The sequence below is a fragment of the Equus przewalskii genome, chromosome 20 (assembly GCF_037783145.1).
Source record: "Equus przewalskii isolate Varuska chromosome 20, EquPr2, whole genome shotgun sequence".
Classification (NCBI taxonomy): Eukaryota; Metazoa; Chordata; class Mammalia; order Perissodactyla; family Equidae; genus Equus; species Equus przewalskii.
The window spans coordinates 7,071,268-7,086,229 of record NC_091850.1 but is presented as its reverse complement, the minus strand read 5'-3'; the positions used below and the strand labels follow the sequence as shown (position 1 = coordinate 7,086,229).

At 45.8% G+C, this 14,962-nt stretch overlaps 1 protein-coding gene across 7 annotated transcripts in view; it reads left to right on the top strand.

Annotated features, from left to right (window-relative positions):
* The first annotated feature begins 1,174 nt into the window (after positions 1-1,174).
* The window catches only part of MAST4 (microtubule associated serine/threonine kinase family member 4), a 576,955-nt gene continuing 563,167 nt past the window's right edge, over positions 1,175-14,962 (top strand). For all 7 annotated transcript variants that reach the window (XM_070586853.1, XM_070586850.1, XM_070586852.1 and 4 more), the window contains exon 1: positions 1,175-1,845. In XM_070586853.1, the coding sequence (XP_070442954.1) occupies positions 1,486-1,845 (360 nt within the window). In that variant the 5' untranslated portion in view covers positions 1,175-1,485. The remainder of the gene's footprint in view (positions 1,846-14,962) is intronic.

The following is a 14,962-nucleotide window of genomic DNA, read 5'->3' as shown; positions in this document are numbered from 1 at the left end:
TTTTGAAAAATTAATAATGGAGCAATATTATGCAGCATCAATCTCTTGCTTGACCATAAGCTCCTCAAGGGCAGGGGACCTGCCTTATTCATCTTTGTATCCCCTGCAAGCACCTGGCACACATCTCAATCAACGTCTGCGGAATTGAATCTGGTCGAATTCATATCCCAGATCGTAGTGCCAGAGCTCAGAATTGGTGCCTTTGATGAAAGTTCTTTCTCCCAGTTCTTAGAGGGAAGGAAAATGAAGCACCTGATCCTGCATCTTGCTGGTTTACAATCCAGGGCTGGCAGATGGTAAACTGAAAACGTGAAGGCTTTTCACCTTCTGCTTAGCTGATGTGGAGAGACAGGCAATGGTGGGCCACGGAGCCCTTTCTAATTCAGCTTTGTCCAGGATCTCGCACAGAGCTGGACATATTCTTGGTCCTAATTAAACATAGCGGCATAATTTATTTTCTTCCTTTTCAAAAGGTACAAGCCTTGGATTTAACTTTTTAGTTTATAAACAGAAATAAAGACAGAAAATAGGCTTTTGCACTAGCCACGTGTCTAAGCCAGGCAGTCTGCTGAAGCTTTATCTATATTTGCTCTAATTCTGCCCATTGCCAGACAAGACATACATTCATGTCTCCACTTCCAGTTGAGGAAACTGAGGCCCAAAGAGCTGGAATGGAGAATTCGGGGTTGGAGAGCAGCTCCGTTTGCATCCACTCACGATTCCACGATGTTTTCCCCTTTCTCCTCCAGCACGCTTCTGGCTGTGTGTGTGCGTGACTGTGTGTTTTTCTTTACCCTTAAAGCCCTCCTCCTTGTCCTTCTGGTCAATTTCCTCGACTCCACTTTTTCGAAACAAAGTCTAGTTCTTTTCCAGGGTCTCACTGCCCCATTGGGCCATCTCCCCATGGCGTTCCAAGGACGGCCAGCCATTCCTCCGCTGAGTTCGGAGCGCCAGTCTCATGCTCCGACTCCGGGCTCACTCTAGCCCTTCGGGGTGCGGGCGCCGTCTCCGGTTCCCGGGCCCCCAGCTCCGGCGGGACCCCGCAGCCGGCGCCTCGGTCCCGCCTCCGCTACCTGACGCCCGCGCGGCCCGGGGCGCCGCAGCCTCCGCCCACCGGCGCGCCTGCCCTGCCATTGGCTCCGCGGGCTGCCCGTCTCCTCCGCTGCCCAGCTCCGGCCCGGAGGCAGGTTTTGCCGGAGAAGCCGCAGTCCAGGCGGCTCGGGCGCAGCTGGGAGGACCGGGCAGTGCCGAGCGCGGACCTGAGCTGGCATGTTCCCGCGCGCGGGAGCCCCCGTCGGCCGCCGGGCCCGGGCGGCGGCTAACTTGGCTGCGGGCTCCGGCGGCCGTGCCGCGGCCATGTAGTCGCCGGCGGGGCTCCCCGTAGCCCGGGAGCGGCAGCGAGAGCCTGCCGTAGCCGAGCCTCCTCGGCTTTCCCCGGAGGCTCGGAGGGCGCGCCTCGGGCCACACTTCGGGCCCGGGAGGGAAATGGGGGAGAAAGTTTCTGAGGCGCCGGAGCCGGTGCCCCGCGGTTGCAGCGGCCACGGCGCCCGGACTCCCGCCCCTGCGGCGGCCGCCGCGTCCTCACCGGGTGCTTCCTCGGCCGAGTCCTCCTCGGGCTCAGAAACTCTGTCGGAGGAAGGGGAGCCCGGCGGCTTCTCCCGCGAGCAGCCGCCGCCGCCGCCGCCGCCGGGCGGCGCCCTGGGTGCTTGTCCGGCTGCCGCGTGGGCTCCCGCGCGCGCGGTGCTCGAGCTTGGAGTCCCAGCGCCGCCGCCGCCGCTCCCCGGAGGAGCCGCGCCGCCCGCGCCCCGGGGCAGCAGCACGTCCCGGGAGGAGCAGGATGAGGAGGTGGGCCCCGTCTCAACCCCCGTGGGTCCTGGCGGCCGGGCGACCCCAGCTCTCCACCTAGCGTGCGCGGGCAGCGGGCAGGGCGCGCCGGGGCATGGAGAGGGAGAGGGACCCCAGGTGCTCAGCCCCGAGCCCGAGATAAGGACAGTTAGGAGCCTCCCTGTGGGTCGTTGACTTCCCCGTGGTGGTTACCTCCCTGTATATGTGTGTCTACTTGTGCTGCCTGATAGTATGCTTTTAAAATGCCAAAGCAGCAAACTCCTTAGTGTCTGTGTCTGCCTCCGCGGGTTTGTGAATGGATGCGAGCTGACTCCTGGCTTGTCCCCACGACTAAGATCTCATTCTCCGAAGTGGGCATTGCATCCCACTTGGAAGCGCTTGGGTCGAGGGCGAGTCTGGGGATGGGATGGGTGTGAGAGGGAGAGACGGCGTGTTGGTGGGGGGGGGGGCACGAGTGGGAACTGTACCCGCGTAGTTGCACCCCTGGGTTTCGGTGGCACCGGAACCCCCGAGATCGTCTGCTGCTGGTTCTGGCTGGTCGCGGCAGCGCCGGTCCTCCGGGAGAGGAGGACGCTCGGCTCTGGGCGGGCGGCGCGGACGTGCGCACCTGCAGCCCGCATTCAGACTTGTTCTAGGGTGTCCAAATACGAGCTGGTCGCCAAAGTGAATAGGGAGCGTCCCACCTTCTTCGAGCGACTGTGTCCCTCCTGGTTTCCTAGATGGATCTTGGTCCAAAACTTGTGGGTCGTGTCCTGACACATTGAGCCTATAACTTTGGTGTCCTCCCGCCTGCTTTCTCTGGCTTTTTTTCTGCCTTTGGAGGACAGTTAAGGAAGCACAAAGTTCTTCATTTCTTTAAAATTATTTGCTTTGGACGTTTCTTGTGGGGAAGTCCTCTTGATCAGGCAGGGCCATAAATAAAACATCATGCTCACATAGCCTCCTTGTGAAGTGTATTCCTCGTGGCAGAATGGTATTTTCCTCATCTCTGATGGGCTTAGCTTTAGTAAGTAATTGTCTTTGTCCCTCAGAAGATGCAGGCTGAGGCCGGTGCCCCTTGGGATCTGAGCCTGGAGGCAAAGACGGGATCTGGCACAAGGTGAGAGGAGACAAGTCTTAGCCTGGCAGAAATGTAGCAAACCCTGGTTGGTGGTTGTCCAGGCCTCTGGCAGTAACCATGACCCATGTCCCAGTGCTCAGGAGGATTGCAGGCATCCTGGATAGCTGTCTGGAGACTGCTTTCTAGAACTATCTCTGCTCCTGAGTTGTGAGGCCTTGGGTGAGTCATTTCATTCCTCTGAGGTTCAGTTCCGTAATCTGCAAAATGAGGGGTTTGAACTAAAGGAATTCAAGGTGAAGTTCATTTATGCATGAGTACTCCCTTTTTCTGATCAAAAATTCAGGATGGATCCCAGGTTCAGATTGAGCCTAGGGACAGGACGCCAGGTGTTAAGCTGAGTGCCACGCCCGTCACAGAACTACCTGAGCAGGTGCTGGACTAAACCAGTCTTCTTCAGTAGTTGCATCTCCTTTTGCACATGCCAGACGTGTGCTGAGTGTTTGCCCTGTGACATCTGCCCCAGCTTTTAGAGATGAGCACACTTGTCCCTGGGTATGCCCTAACTTACTGATTTACCACTAGGTTCTAATTTAATGGTGTTGTTGGTAGAGAAGATAGTAGTTAGTTGCCCTGTGTTTTCTGTGTAGCAAGGAGGCTGTTCCGTGGTAAATGACATGGTCTTGCAGATCCCAGGTGCAGGAAGTGCGAACTTCTCACTTTTGATCCTGATTCTGTGGCTGATTTATTGCGTGGCCTCAGGGTGACAGTGTTTTACTTTCTTGGAAGTAGATGTAATGATAGCTTATTTCACAGGTAGTGCAGTGAGGACTGGTTGACTGAAACATGTTTTGGAAAGTGGAATGACTAAATAAACTTGGTCAGTATTTGTGCAATCTCAGAATTGGATGTAAACTGATACAGTATTGCAATTTATTGTGTAACTTAACCTGTGGCAGAAGATGCTGGAATTTGTCCAGGAGTGGAAGTCTCGACTTGCTCTAAGGATTTTAAAGCACAACTAAATCTGTGGAGTACACCCCCCCCCCCCCCCGCCCGCCCCCAGCCCCCAGCCCTGGACTGGGGAAGTGACAGTCTTGGTAAAAGAGGTTGAAGTCCAGTGCATATTTTCTGGTTCTTACACTAGGGATTACGTATGGTGCCACAGTTCTTAACGTTTGGGGGGGAGGGAATTGTGGGCCTCTGAGAATCTAATTTAAGCCCTCCATCCTCTCCTCAGAAAACATGCACGCTTATAAATACCATTCCAGAGAGTTTGTTCAGGAGCACCAGGTTACAAACACTTGTATAGTGGAAAGACCCGACTTTGATTCCTCGCTCTGCTGCCTTAACCAGATGTGGGATCGTGGACCATTCAACTCATGTAACCCCCAGTTTTTTGGGGTTTTTTTGGTAAGAAAGATTGGCCCTGAGCTAACATCTGTGCCAGTCTTCCTCTACTTTGTACGTGGGACACCACCACAGCATGGCTTGATGAGTGGTGTGTAGGTCTGCGCTGCGATCCAAACCTTTGAATCCCCAGCTGCCAAAGCAGAGCATGCGAACTTAGCCACTTCGCCATCTGGCTGGCCCCTAACCCCAGTTTTTTGCCTCTAAAGTGGGAATCTTAGCAATAGAGCTGTTAGGCATTTTATACACGCCATCTGATTTAATCCTAGCACTGTATCTAACGTATAGCATTGAGTGCTGAGTAAATATTAATTTTCACGTTTATTAGTGATAAAAATTTTGTGAAATGGAAGTACAAGCTTGGGCTGGCTTATTATTTTGTTTATGCGTAATGAATCTACTACCTACTTTCAAAGAACCTAAAGCTGTGTCTGAGTTTCTTCTCATTTTATTATGATAAGCTGGGAAGTAGTTAGTATCTGTATCAGGTTGTATGATGGCACTCTAGGTGCAGGGTTAGTTACGCTGTTGCAAGGCACTGAGTGTAAAGCATGGAAAGACTTATATACAGCCCATAAAATGGAAAGAGGTTCATTTAGATTTTAAAATTGTTGCATCTAGCTTGGGAAAATCGTCGTTTTCCAAAGATTATTTTACGGTAACTTATTGCATCAGTTTTTAAAAACAGCAAAATTCTAAGTTTCTAGTGTATTATTGCAGAGCTAATTCTTGAGGGCAACCTTGTTGAAGTTGTTTTGTATATATCTAGTAGTGTCAATGGTGTTTGGCCGATTTCATAGTTACTGTCAATATGTGTGTAAACCTGCAAAGTGTCATAGACTTAAATCAGCCCTTTAGGCTTTTGGTGTCTTAGAAACAGTCCTTTAGTTTAACATGGCAGTGATCATAGTTTTTATGTACTTAATGTCAAACACATGAGAGTTAGAAATGGCGCATGACTTCTTATTTAATAAAGTGCGTCTGACCACTGCTGCTTCCTTGAACCTGTGGGTTTGGGCATCTGTGCGTCCCGGCGGGTAGCCAGCTGCATTTCTGGTAGTGAAATGGTCTAGGTTGGAAGACAGTTCTTCTGACCACAATTCTGAGACGAGCCTTTACGTCCTCGGCCCTGTCCCTTCCCAGAGCACCTTGTGATGACTACTGAAGCACTTGCTGCCGTTTGCTCTTGGTGTTAGTGAAGTCCTTGAGGGCAGAAACCTTGTCTTTGTATGCCTAGCTTGGTGCCTCTTGTGAGTTTGTAGGGATGCAGTAAATATACATTGATTGAATGAGGAAAAAAATGACTTCTTTGAAAATAGTTGTGCATTTGATTGAAGGGTGACTGTGTGTGTGTTCATTTGTTTTTGTCTGTTGTGGATTGTGATGCTCAAACCTTTAGATCTCCTATCAAAAAACCTTCCTGGATCACAGTGAAGATGTTATAAACGGTTTTTCCTGGTAAATTTTAAACAAAGTCGAATCACTGAGGATCCACGCAGAACGCCTGTGAAGGGACTTGCGTATTAACTCTGCTTTTCACCAGTTTGTTAGAACTTGCAACTTGCAGGCATTCTCAGAACGGCGGAGAAAAGGCTTAGTGGTTAAAAGGATTTTCTGCTCAATATGAAGCGGCTCATTTGTAGTCTGCTACACTAAAGGATTTGTTTTATTGGCATAAATTGGGAAACAGCTTCCCTCATTAACCATAGGCACAATTATGGGATGTTTTTTAACTGTTCTATTAAATAGTATGAGTTTGAGGACTGCTTTTAATATCACTTTGGCTGTGTGTGTGTGTGTGTGTGTGTTGGGGGGGTCCCCCGCATGACCATAGTGCAGTAGATGAATTTCGTTGGTTAAGACAAGAAATAGGAAAAAGCAACCATGAATACACTAAATTCATTGAATTTGTATTTTATTAATTGAATTAATTAATAAAATGAAATTGAATTTCATTGAATTTGTATTTTATTAATCACAGCAGCTACATATATATATATATATTTTTTTTTTTTTTTGAGGAAGATTAGCCCTGAGCTAACTGCCGCCAATCCTCCTTTTTTTGCTGAGGAAGACTGGCTCTGAGCTAACATCCATGCCCATCTTCCTCTACTTTATATGTGGGATGCCTACCACAGCATGGTATGCCAAGCGGTGCCATGTCCGCACCCGGGGTCTGAACTGGTGAACCCCAGGCCACTGAGAAGTGGAACGCACAGCAGCTACATAGTTTGAAAAAAAAAAAAAGTAGTGCATAAATCTTCCCATATGTGTTATTTAATCTTCTTTTTGACTCACTACTTCAATAAGAGCCACGAGTTTAGAAAATCAGTCAGTCAGCCAGTATATAGTGAGTCTGACTCTGTGTGAAGCATCGTCTGGGCTCTGAGGATGTGAAGGTGGAGAAGACGGACAGAGTTTTGACCTGAAGCTTCTAGTGTGGAGAGAGAGTCACTAAACACATGATTATTAATTAACAGGTTTCAGAGGTGGTAAAAGGGGTATGGGAACAGGCTGCGAGGGAGTGTGGGACGGCACCATGTAACGCATTTAGTCTAGGGGTAAGAACTGCTTCACGGAGGAAGTGATGTTTGAGCTGAGAGGAAATGAATGAGCTGGAGTTAGTCGGAAGAGGGAGGAGGTAAGAGATGCAGGTAGCAGGAGAGAACATGGTGGGCTGTGGATCTGAGAGGACTCTGGTCGTTTGGCATGGAGGGGAGGAGAGGAGAGCATGGCATCAGATGATGCTTGAGAGAGAAGCAGCAGCTGGGTCACACAGAGCCTTTGGGACTTTATTCTAAGGACTGGGAGCCATTGAAGGGTTCGAAGCAAGGAGGTGACATGATCCGATTTGTATTTTGGGAAGGCCAGGCAGCATGAAGCCCGCCTGCTGGGAACTAGTGGTGTAGCCTCTTAAAATGTTTGATAACCTGAGATGGTGGCATCTTAATAAATGATGTGTAGATGGAATGGGGGGCTCATTCCTGGTAGTTCAAGGACTCCAGGTAAACACATAGGAAGTGTAATAGGAAAAGAATTTAAGTCTGTTCAGGAGAATATCTTAGCGTGAACATTAATGCTGCTTTTCACTGTGATATTGCCTTAAGCCTAGTATTTTCTTGAAGGAAAAGCTTTATTAACCTGAATGGAGATTGAGAAGAGGGCCTTGCAGATGCTCGTTTCCATAGTATGTTGCTGGGGAACATTTGCCTGAGGTGAATACGAGGGCAACGGCCCTGAGATTGTATGAGATGCGCTGGTGACAGGAAGTGTGGTGTTTGTGAGCTGACACACATGTGGAGTCTAGCTTGTTTGCTTGGATTTTCCTAGAGAGGGAAGGGTCACGTGGAAGAACTAAGGCTTTTACCCTTTTCCTCTCTGCTTTGAGATATTCCAGGAAATGTCTAGTATTTATATTTTGCCAGTGTTTTAGAGCCAGTGACAAAGGCTGTCTATCCCCTTGGACGTAGGGGACACAGTGTATGAGTCCAGTTGTACGTCAGTTTGTCCCTGTGGGGAAGGGTATGGACGTGCTAAATGTGAGGTGCAAAGACGCTAAACTGTGGACAGAATCCTGGCAGAAAATTTCTCACAATGAGAAGAGTCCATAACCAGGCGGCCTGGCGTTAGAGAAAGCTGAGTGGTGTGTGTGCATGCGTGTGTGTGTGCATGCACGCATTCACTTGTACATCTTAGGAGAGATGATTGGACTTTTTAGATGAAAGGCACCCCATGCTGTTTATAATCGCGTTCTCAAGTTCTGTAGTGTTGCCTGAAAAGGGCTTGGGCTCCTCCCTTCATCTCTCCAGAGCCAGCAGCCAGTTTTTCCCAGCTCTGGGGTCAGGGTCTCTCTTGCGTCAGGGTATGGACTAATGATCCTTGTTCAGCTGCTTATAGGTCTTGTGACTTTGGGAAAGTTAAAGATTTTCCTCATCTGTAAAATGGACATGCCAGTATTTATTGAAGAGGGTCGTTATGAGAATTAATGAGGTGTTTTATATGGAGTGCTCAGCATGATGTGTGGCACATAGTGTGCATTCCTTAATTGTGTGTGCTCTTGTTACTGGGTATGGAAAAGCTGGTGTATGCAGAATATCAGCGCCATAGCCAGGAATAATCAGAAGCCTAGAGGTCCCTTCTGTGATGGAGTATGCTACCTGCATGTTTTGCTGGTAGTCCTGGCAGGCCTTTTCGTTCACGAGTAGGTAGATATGTAACGTGGTTATCACTTTTAATTTCATGCACAGGGCATTTCTTAAGAGGTACCAATAGCAAAGCTTTATGGTGTATGGTTCATTAACCCTTCAATTAAGACACCATCTCTCTTTTGCTCATGAAACCTGCTCTTAGTGATCATTTATTAAATAATATCCCAAAAGACTCTATGAATGTGTATTCATGAGCTGCACCCAGGGATGTAATCAGAAGGGAGCGTGTCAGCTGTGTGGGGAGGCTGGTGAGATGACCATGTACTTCACTTCAGCTTCCCAGGTATTGATTTAGGGGCTGAGAAGGGAGTAACAAGGAAATCCAGTGATTTTCTGGAATCCAACTTTGGTTCATGTAAGCATTGGAGGGGGGAGGGGGGTGAGGCAAGTGGTCCAGGGGACACCCCAACTTCTCAGAGGGGAAATCTGTTAAAAATGTGATAGAACTTTTAAAAATACAAAAACCTGTATATATTAATTGCCCAATACAAATTGTTTTATGCCTTTGGGACAGTGTAAACATTTCAATTTTTAGGGCAAAAATGCACATAGTCTCGGAGCACTTTTGGTGTAACTCAGATGCTGGTGCAGTGACCGCAGTTGGTGTTCCCTTCCGCCATCCTGGTGCTCTGCCCTCTGCACCTGTTCAGGTCAACATTAGTGCAGAGATTCTTGTTCTCTGATGTCTCCAGTGTTTTGTCTGTTTTCTTATCTGGTAATGTTATTTTGGGTTAAAGCATAACATAAACGATGATTAAGCAGAGTTCTCTTTCTCCAACAGCTGCTGTGCGCTTATTTCTCTGCCTCTCTTTGCCCTCTCTCTCAGCGCCCTCTCACCTGGTCCAGAATTCCTAGGAGGGATTGCACAGTTGTCACTTCCAAAAGGGTTGGGAGAGAAAACCCTGCTCTAAATGGGAAATGTTGGTTCAGGACCGTGGTCAGCGGTACACATACATTGAAGTCATATTTAAATGTATAGAACTTAGGTGAAATTTCTGGTGGCACCTCCGACTTCTCTTAATGAAAAGCATTCACTGCTTAGTTAATAATTTGAATTCATAACTAGATACATATGTGTCTGTGAGACAGCTTATAAATTTGTACCCTAGGCCTGTACTCTTTTGCCAGCCCATCAATTCCTCTCTTGGACACAGTCGATATAATTTTGATTATGGTACTTACTTCCACTGAACCTTTCAGCCCAAATGCTTTGTCCTGATATTGGGGGTGGGGCAGGTGGGGAAGTGGGAGAGGGGATGGAAATAATGACAAATTGGCTTTCTTTTCAGTAATTTCATGGGCTATCATGTGGAAAATGAAAATTTAGTTTTAATGTTCTTGACTTTGTTATTTAGCGGTGGTTTCAGCGCTGGCAAGCTCACAGGTGCACCCGGTTTAGTCTGGGGTGTTGAATGTACATATCAAAATCACATCAGATGTGGGTCTTTTGGCCTCCATGTTGGACCTTGGGCAGCTGCTTTTTTAATAAGCTGAGAAGTTAGGTATGTAGTGCACTGCTGGCCGATGATTTTGTGCCTTTCTATGTTTGTTTTAAAAATGATACCATCATATCTCTGGCTTTTGGTGTTAACATCTGTCTTTTCAGGCGTTTCTTTATGCAGAGATACATACACCTGTGCAATGCAGGAAGGGCCCCAGTACCTCATCAGTGCTAAGGGAACAAAGGAACATTGAGTTAGAGTTGGTGGTTAAAATCTTATGTCACTGTACACTGTCATTGACACTTGTAGTCAAAGAAATTACAAATTTAAAATTGCTTCTTAGGGCAATCATTGCTAACTGAACTACATTAAGATATTGAAATAGAATGCACTTGTGGTGAAATCCATTTTGTATATAAAGGTTAAATGATTATTTTCATGAATAGGTTCGTCATGAATAAATTGGTTCCATAGGAATATGTCTAGCTCCTGTACACACAAACTCACAAAATTTGCTTCCTCCCTCCCTTAGTTTTAGTTGGAGTACGTAATTGGAGTCACCTGAGGCTTAATTGACATCCCCATCGCCCCAGGCTTCTCGTTTAAAAAGGGCAGCTCAGAGGCTACTCACTCAGATGCAGCCACAGAGAGGAGGGGAGAGTTGCTCCAGAGAAAAGGGCAGCCCCAGATGCTTGTTTGGAGAGAAAGGACCACTGAAAGGTTCTACTTACGGAGGAGTACTTTACATTCATCTCAGATGACTGGAGCACATATCAGGAAGACCCAGGAAAGTGCTGACCTTCCCGTTCTTGTGGCTCTTATCAGACTAGTAAGTAGAAGTGCTATGTTAAGTCAGCATGGCCTTAGTTTAAAGACTGGGCGAGTGTGTGTGAGCATAAGAGAGCACAGGAGAATGAGAGGAAAAATATTTGTCAAGAAAACAATATATTCTCTTTGCCCTCCATTTTGGTACTTTAAATTATTTGTCTGTTGTTTGAAATATTACCTTTGTAAACTTTATTTAATGTACCACTTTATTTCCTTGGAAGATCTTGGTTCTTTTGTTCTGTGGACATTGATTGTTACCCTAATAAGCTACCTCAGTTCATTGTTGGTTAGGCAGAGGAGTATGGTTCAAAAGTACCTTTAAGGGGGCTGGCCCCGTGGCCGAGTGGTTAAGTTCGCGCGCTCCGCTGCAGGCGGCCCAGTGTTTCGTTGGTTCGAATCCTGGGCGCGGACATGGCACTACTCATCAGACCACGCTGAGGCGGCATCCCACATGCCACAACTAGAAGGACCCACAACGAAGAATATACAACTATGTACCAGGGGGCTTTGGGGAGAAAAAAAAGGAAAAAAATAAAATCTTTAAAAAAAAAAAAGTACCTTTAAGACCTTGCAGGACTAACTTTAATCTGTGGTGATGGGTGGGTCCTCATCGTGGGGCAAATTCTCTATTAGGAGGATGAGATAAAATGGAAATTACAACTTTGAACTCTCTTGATTTTCTTTATTAACATGCCAGTACTGCTTTTGTTTCCAAGAGTTCGGCTTTTGCAATTAAAACATTTTTACCTGGAGCAAGCTGAGGGCAGCAGTTTTAAAATTAAGAAGTAGGACTGGTTGGAAAGAGTTGCACCAGCAGAGTAGCAATGTGATGATTTTGTAGTCTGCTAAGATCATACTGGTTTAAATGCCTTCACAACTATTTCAGAGTCATCACTTTCTGTGTGTTAGGTTACCTGTCATTTCTTGTTCTAATTCATTCTTTTCTCTTCTCCTTTCTATCTATAGCTTGGTCATCGGAATTTTAAAAAGAACACAACAAACCTCCTTAGTTGGGAGATTGTAGTGAAACCCTGGTTAAGCAGAATGTTTGGAGGGAAGATCCTTTTTGGTTCCCGAATTTCATGATTCACTAGAAATTAACTGAAAGCCCTTTTTGTTCTCACTTTGTTGCTTACCTTTTTTCCCTGTAATGTCACAGTGTGGTTTTGCCGCCTTATTATTCTGTGCTGAACAAGCTGGATTTTTTTCTTTTTAGTGATTGAACGTCTTGTAGTGCTTTAGGGCTCTCCCTTTGGGCATCAATCATCTTTGAAAACTACTGAAGACGCAGAGGTGTATAAGAAGAGGTAGAAAATGAGTATAAAATTCCGTGTGCTGTTAACGAAAGTAGATAATCTTGGCTTATTTTTTTAACTTTGGAAGTTGAAGATCGTCAGATAAGTTCTGTTTTTCTCAGGGTTGGGCTGCATTATCTTTGTTCCTGGGTTCTGCTAGGTCCCGTATATGTTGTTAATATTTGTACAGTACTTACCAGAAGAGGCTGTGCAAATGACTCTTTTCTCATTCCCATTTTGTACACATTTCTTTTTTTGTAGAGTTAATAGTTAATATATCTCTCACTCCCCCAAGATTGTGAGTTCCTCAGGGTGGGAACGAGGTACTATCAGCTCAAGTCTCTGTCGCAGAGAGAGTGCGGGTACGTAGTGGATAATAACAATACATTGCACAAAATTGCAGTTGAGGTTGTGTGTGTCAAGATGCCATTCTGAGTGTTTTGTATGCATTTATTCACTTACCTGTTACAAAAGTCTTTTCAAATTTAGTTGATGATTCAGTTGATTCACACCAGCACACTGTAGCTAAGTGGCCCTCTGAATGTTGTTCTAATGAAGAGGAGAAGAATAGGGAGAAGAGACTGGGAGAGGAGCAGGTTTGAGGAGACCATTGAGGAACACTGTGCATTCCTTAAGGCCTTAGCCTCTTGGTCATCTCCGTATCCCAGAGCCTAGCACAGAGTCTTATATGATATGGCACGCAATAAATGATGATTGAACGAATAATTGTTAAATGAATGAAAACACTACTTAGTGGATAAGTCCCTGTGCCTTTGGCATTAAGAGTTCGGATTAAGTGTCTCTCTGTAGAGCTTTGGTTAAGGTCAGGGCTAAGATTTAAAGCTATGACGCTGGGTCATTGGTTAATGGGCTGATTGGGTTTCTTCAAATGAAAGGGTTTGACTCTAAACCAATTCTTATTTTCCTGTTGACATTGGGAAACTGTATTCTGCCAGGATAATTTTTGGTTATTCATTACAATCACACTTGTAGCAGTAAGTCATTTTTGGCCCTCTGTTTAAAGGAATTATTTTAATTTCTAATGAAATATTGACAACTAGCCTTAAAATATTAAGTGATACTGGGCTGTACTCATTAGTGCTCAGGATAAAGCTGCTGTCAGCGGAAATGGGTTGTGGGAATGCTGACAGTTTTATCAGTAGTGGATGTATGTTGATGTGGGAGTTGAGAGGTCTGAACTTCGCCTTGGCTCCATGCTAGGCAAATTATTAGCCTTCGTGATCTTCGCTTGTGATGAAATAGGTTCCTCTCTGCTCCAGCTCGTTTTTCGTTTCCCTCTTACTATGGAAGCATTCATTTAAGATTTTAAAGTTGTCGCCAGTATATAATTTGTTATAGAACTGTTTATTCACATTTTTCTTTTGACAAACTGGACAGTCAATTGTGGTGTTGTCTGGTTTGTGAATAGGCACATGTTCTTGAGAGGAATTTCCGCAAGGACAGTCACTCGTGGATTCTTCCGTTCAGATTATGCTGACTTAAACATACAGAAAAAATGTGGGTTCCTTATGCTCCACTTTTATCCATTTTAAAAATTTTTTGGTATGTTTGCATCAGTCATCATGAATAAATGTTGAGGGTTTTGTCTTTTACCCCCCATTGCCTGCAAAGGGGTTTACCTCTGGACCCCAGGGCCAGTTTTGCATTTCTCTTGATGCTATAGCGTGCTATTGTGTTCTCTCACCCATTCAAGTCGCCAGGCTTCTGTGGGTTTTTTTTGGAAATACTTAGATTCTTTAAATAGTCACTTTGAGCATGCAGCGTCAGTTTTAGAATAAAAGTCTTGTAATAGCAAATTGGTTTGGCTAGCAAGGAAAGGGAACGTAGAACGTGAGCCCCCTTTTCAGTACAGGGTAACTTTAGGGCCTAGGTATTAGGGTCTTAACTGTATGGGTTAGGGCTGTCCTTTAGAAATTGCTGTGGAGGCTATCTGTTGAGTAACCTTTAAAATAAAATAATTTTTGACAGCAAAATTGTTGTCGTAGGTGAAATTATGAAGAAGGGTGTTTTGGTGCTGGCTCCTGGAGACTGACTGCAGAACCGGACCTTTCTCCCGTCGAACCGTCTGCAAATCCTTAGATCAGTGGCAGAATCTGCTCTTTTTTTTTTTTTTTTTTTTTTTTTGACCAGAGGCTTCAAACAGAAAAGGCTTGGGCTTGGAGTTTGATTCCTGCCTGGAATTACTCTCCTTGGGCCACATGTCATAAATCTGTCATTCTCGTGTCCTAGACCAACAACTTCTGAATTTTAAAAATCAGTCTTGTAATTAAAAGATTTGTATGATCTCTGCTCTGCCAGGCAGCCAGGGTCCTCCTGTACTGTTCTGGATCCTAGGCGTCCAGCCCTTGAAGTGGACTAAAGTGTTTGCAAGGTTAAATCAGAATCTATCAGGATAAGTTTTTTTTTCACCACTGTGATGATTTTCTTTTCTTTTCTTTTTCTTTTTAAACCAGAGGTTGGCAGCTGCAGCCTAAGTCGTTAGCCTGAGATTTCATGATGGTTTTTTAAGTTTGCTTGAGAGTTAGTTGTTTGGAACTTGGAACATGAAGTCCCATAGAGACGTAGTTTTAAATGGTCATTCATTTTCCAGATCAGCCTACGAAAGCCTAATTAATCCCCAGAATGGGATGATAAAGTCTTAGAGATGAATGGGATAATAGTGCTAGAAATGGTGAGGACGGTAGAATTTTGGATCTGAAAGGTCAGAGGTTGCTCTGCACTCTGTCTTCCCCAGAGGGGTTAAGTGTGTACTTGGCCAGAGTGGGGACCAGAGCTGGGGCTTGTTGACTGTCGCCTGCTCCTGCCAGCTGAGCAGTGCTGCTCCAGCATCAGTTTCTAATATGAGGGTTTTTTTGG